This window comes from Ceratosolen solmsi, unplaced genomic scaffold (genome assembly GCF_000503995.2).
Source record: "Ceratosolen solmsi marchali unplaced genomic scaffold, CerSol_1.0 scaffold43, whole genome shotgun sequence".
Lineage (NCBI taxonomy): Eukaryota > Metazoa > Arthropoda > Insecta > Hymenoptera > Agaonidae > Ceratosolen > Ceratosolen solmsi.
Genome location: NW_011948431.1, coordinates 3,912,273 through 3,915,562, shown reverse-complemented (window position 1 = coordinate 3,915,562; position 3,290 = coordinate 3,912,273). Strand labels below are relative to the sequence as shown.

Genomic DNA, 3,290 nt, shown 5'->3' with positions numbered 1-3,290 from the left:
AGCTCGACAACCACAACAGAGGCTCCATCGACGAGTATGTGCTGGCTGGGACTTACCTTTCTCTCTCTCTCTCTCTCTCTCTCTCTCTCTCTCTCTCTCTGGCTATCTTTCTCTCACACTCTCTTTGTCGCGCGCGCGCTTCATCTTGATTCCTTAAAGTATATATTCCGCTCTCCTCGGGAATTCCGATGCGTACGAACCTTGTGCCGCGACGATTTTTGCTGAATTTTTCAGCCACCTCGACATACTACTTGTCAAGCCGCGATTTTGAATTTCCCGCGCTCCACTGCTCGCTCTCTTACGCCAGTCAAGCTGCATCGAAAGTTTGATTTTAACACTCGTTTGAACGTGATTTATCGGAGATCACAATTACGTATGAAATCATTAAACAGACTTTTTCAGAGTTGTGGCAGGGGGGAGGGGGTATATAGTGGTATTATCCGAATGGAATATAAAATAGCATTTCATTAAAAAAACTATAAAAAAAAAAAAAAAAAAACTGCATTTCAATAGTGTGTTACATGCAGCAATAATGTGTTACATTATTATGATTGTTCGTCTAATTGTATTTTTCAGTCTATATTTTGTTTTATAAAACAAGTTCGGTGAATCTTTACACCGAAGAAATGACATAAGTGTATTAAAGTGTTCTGTGCATGAAAAAAACATTGCTATGTTATTTTGTCGTTCAATTTAATTTAAATTAAATATTCCGGCCATGTGTCTGTCATTGAAACAATTGAATACCAAGAAAGAATTACACATGTGAAACGAAATAATTAAAAACCTAATAATAACATTGAAAAGAAAAGGATAAATCCTAATTTATATGTATATATATATATATATATATATATATATATATACTGTATTACTGTTTGTAAACAAAATAATTTTTTTAACGTGCTCATTCATATAACACTTTTTATTTAATTACGTTTTTAACGTTTGTCGTGGAATGACTTAAAAACACTTGAATTTAAATATTCTCTTCATTTCCATTTAATAAATTGGAATTATAAAATGATAGCGAATACAACAAATTATAAATTCGAATCAAAATTTGTAATTGCAATCTAGTCAATATTACATGATTTTTTTTTAATGCATTTATGTAACGTAATTAGGAAAATTTTATAAATTTGAAATGTTATAAAAAAAGTTTAAGTGTCCATTTCGATTCCCGAGGTGCGCGGCTTTCCCAAAATACATCCTCTTATGTATGATTTTCACCACCTTATTATCTAAATCTAAACATAAAATTATGAAATGAAATTTTTTAATCCATGTAATTGTGAAGGTAATATTTTGTAAATCGGGAAATTTATTATAAATTTGCCTAAATTACTCTTTTAACATCAAAAAAACATGCGCTCAGCCAGCACATACAACAGCACTCAACTAAGGTACATAGCTCAAGACAACAATTAAACGACATTTGTTACTTGTATACCTAGTAACGATTTGCCCATATTTTATTATTTAATTATAAATTTAATTTTTTCCGACGCTCTACCGTAACGATGTACAATATATATTCGAAAAATTTGTATGAAATGATTGCATCTTGATTTAATGTAATGGTACTGAATTCTTTCAAAGCGAACGACATGTAATTTTTACATAAGAATTGCGATTATTTTGTATAATTGCCACCGTAGATTGTCGCGAAAAGATCAAAGATTATGAAAGATATAATATTTAGCTATTAATGATCGTAACATCTTCAATAATAATTTAGATAATAAAAATAGTTGCGAGATCGAACACATTACTTATATACCACTGATAATTGATCGATAAGCCTTCCTATCGTTATAATTAATCATGTGGGCAAAAAATTTGTTCCTTCCAACATTAAATTTAACTTTAAGCGCGATTTTATGATTTAAACCATTACGTATATAAACACATGTACAATCTTTTTAATCTTATTCATTACTCCCAGAATTATACTTTAAACCAAGTACTTCATTCAGACACAATTTACATATATCCGTCTCGAACGACAATACTGTTGTCCTAAGCCAAATTTTCATTGGTATTTGGAAAGTTACGTTAACCTGGCTAAATATTTATTTCGTGCCAACAGAATTTTCTTTGTGCCAAAAAACATTGTTTTATATGATGCGACATAAATTGTGTTGGAGCGTAATCAGCCAAATTGCAATTAATTTTCCCCGTTCTTTTTTGTTTTGTTTTGTTTCTCTTTTCGTTACATTTGTCCAAGCAAAATGAAATGACTACTGGATGTTAAATTGTAAACGATGTTTAACATGTAATTTTTCCTTTTAGTTAATTTTCAGTGGCGAGTATACGAAGGCAATGAACAAGGATTGGCACAGCGGTCACTTTTGTTGCTGGCAATGCGATGAGTCGCTGACGGGTCAGCGATATGTCCTAAGAGACGAACATCCCTACTGTATCAAATGTTATGAGAGTGTATTTGCTAACGGATGCGAGGAATGCCACAAAATTATCGGCATTGACTCTAAGGTAAGCTAATTTACTTTTAACCTTCCGAGAAAAAGCGACAAAACACATCACACCGACGTAATAATAACGCGCCAACGACACTTTGTTCAATTCCATATTGGATTTGAACAATTGGCATTAACGACTAAGTAGCAATGTATTGCGGTACCATTACACACACACACACACGCACACACACCCACACCCACACACACGTATATATATATATATATATATATATATATATATATATATCCTGGTATCTTCAATTTCTCGTCAATCAATATCAAACTTCGCGCATTACCGATAATTATACGATAACACTACCTAAATTTCTGCTCTACCCTTACATTATTATTATTATTATTATTTATAATGGGGATGGAAAAATTATTTAAGTCAAATTTCTCTTAAAAAAAAAAAAAAAAAAAAAAAAAAAAAAAAAATAACGAAGCTAACGTCAAATCATTCCTATTACTCGTCGGACTTTAAAACACGAGCATCGAGTATAAATTAATCGAATCGCAATGAAAGGGAGACACGACCACACGATTGTTTATTATTGCTGGCTTGCATCTTAAATATCAATAAACGCCGGGATGGCCATTGGCAAAGTTACGGTCGCGCTGGTATTTCTATCCGGCGTTGAATTTACGACTGCCTGTCTCAATTTTCTCTCACACGCGTTCTCTTCCCCCGATTCTCGAATGGTAAAGCAGCTCAAATTACAAAACCAAGAATAGCGATATCCGCGTGGCTCGCGCGGCATCACTGCTACCAACTATTCTCGACTATACGTTCTCCGGCTTTCCCTA

The 3,290-nt window shown here is 33.0% G+C and overlaps 1 protein-coding gene across 1 annotated transcript in view; it reads left to right on the top strand.

Moving 5' to 3' along the window:
• The window catches only part of Lmpt (four and a half LIM domains protein limpet), a 67,258-nt gene that overhangs the window by 45,060 nt on the left and 18,908 nt on the right, over positions 1–3,290 (top strand). The window contains exon 8 of the mRNA XM_011502140.1: positions 2,296–2,496. Within this exon, the coding sequence (XP_011500442.1) occupies positions 2,296–2,496 (201 nt within the window). The remainder of the gene's footprint in view (positions 1–2,295; positions 2,497–3,290) is intronic.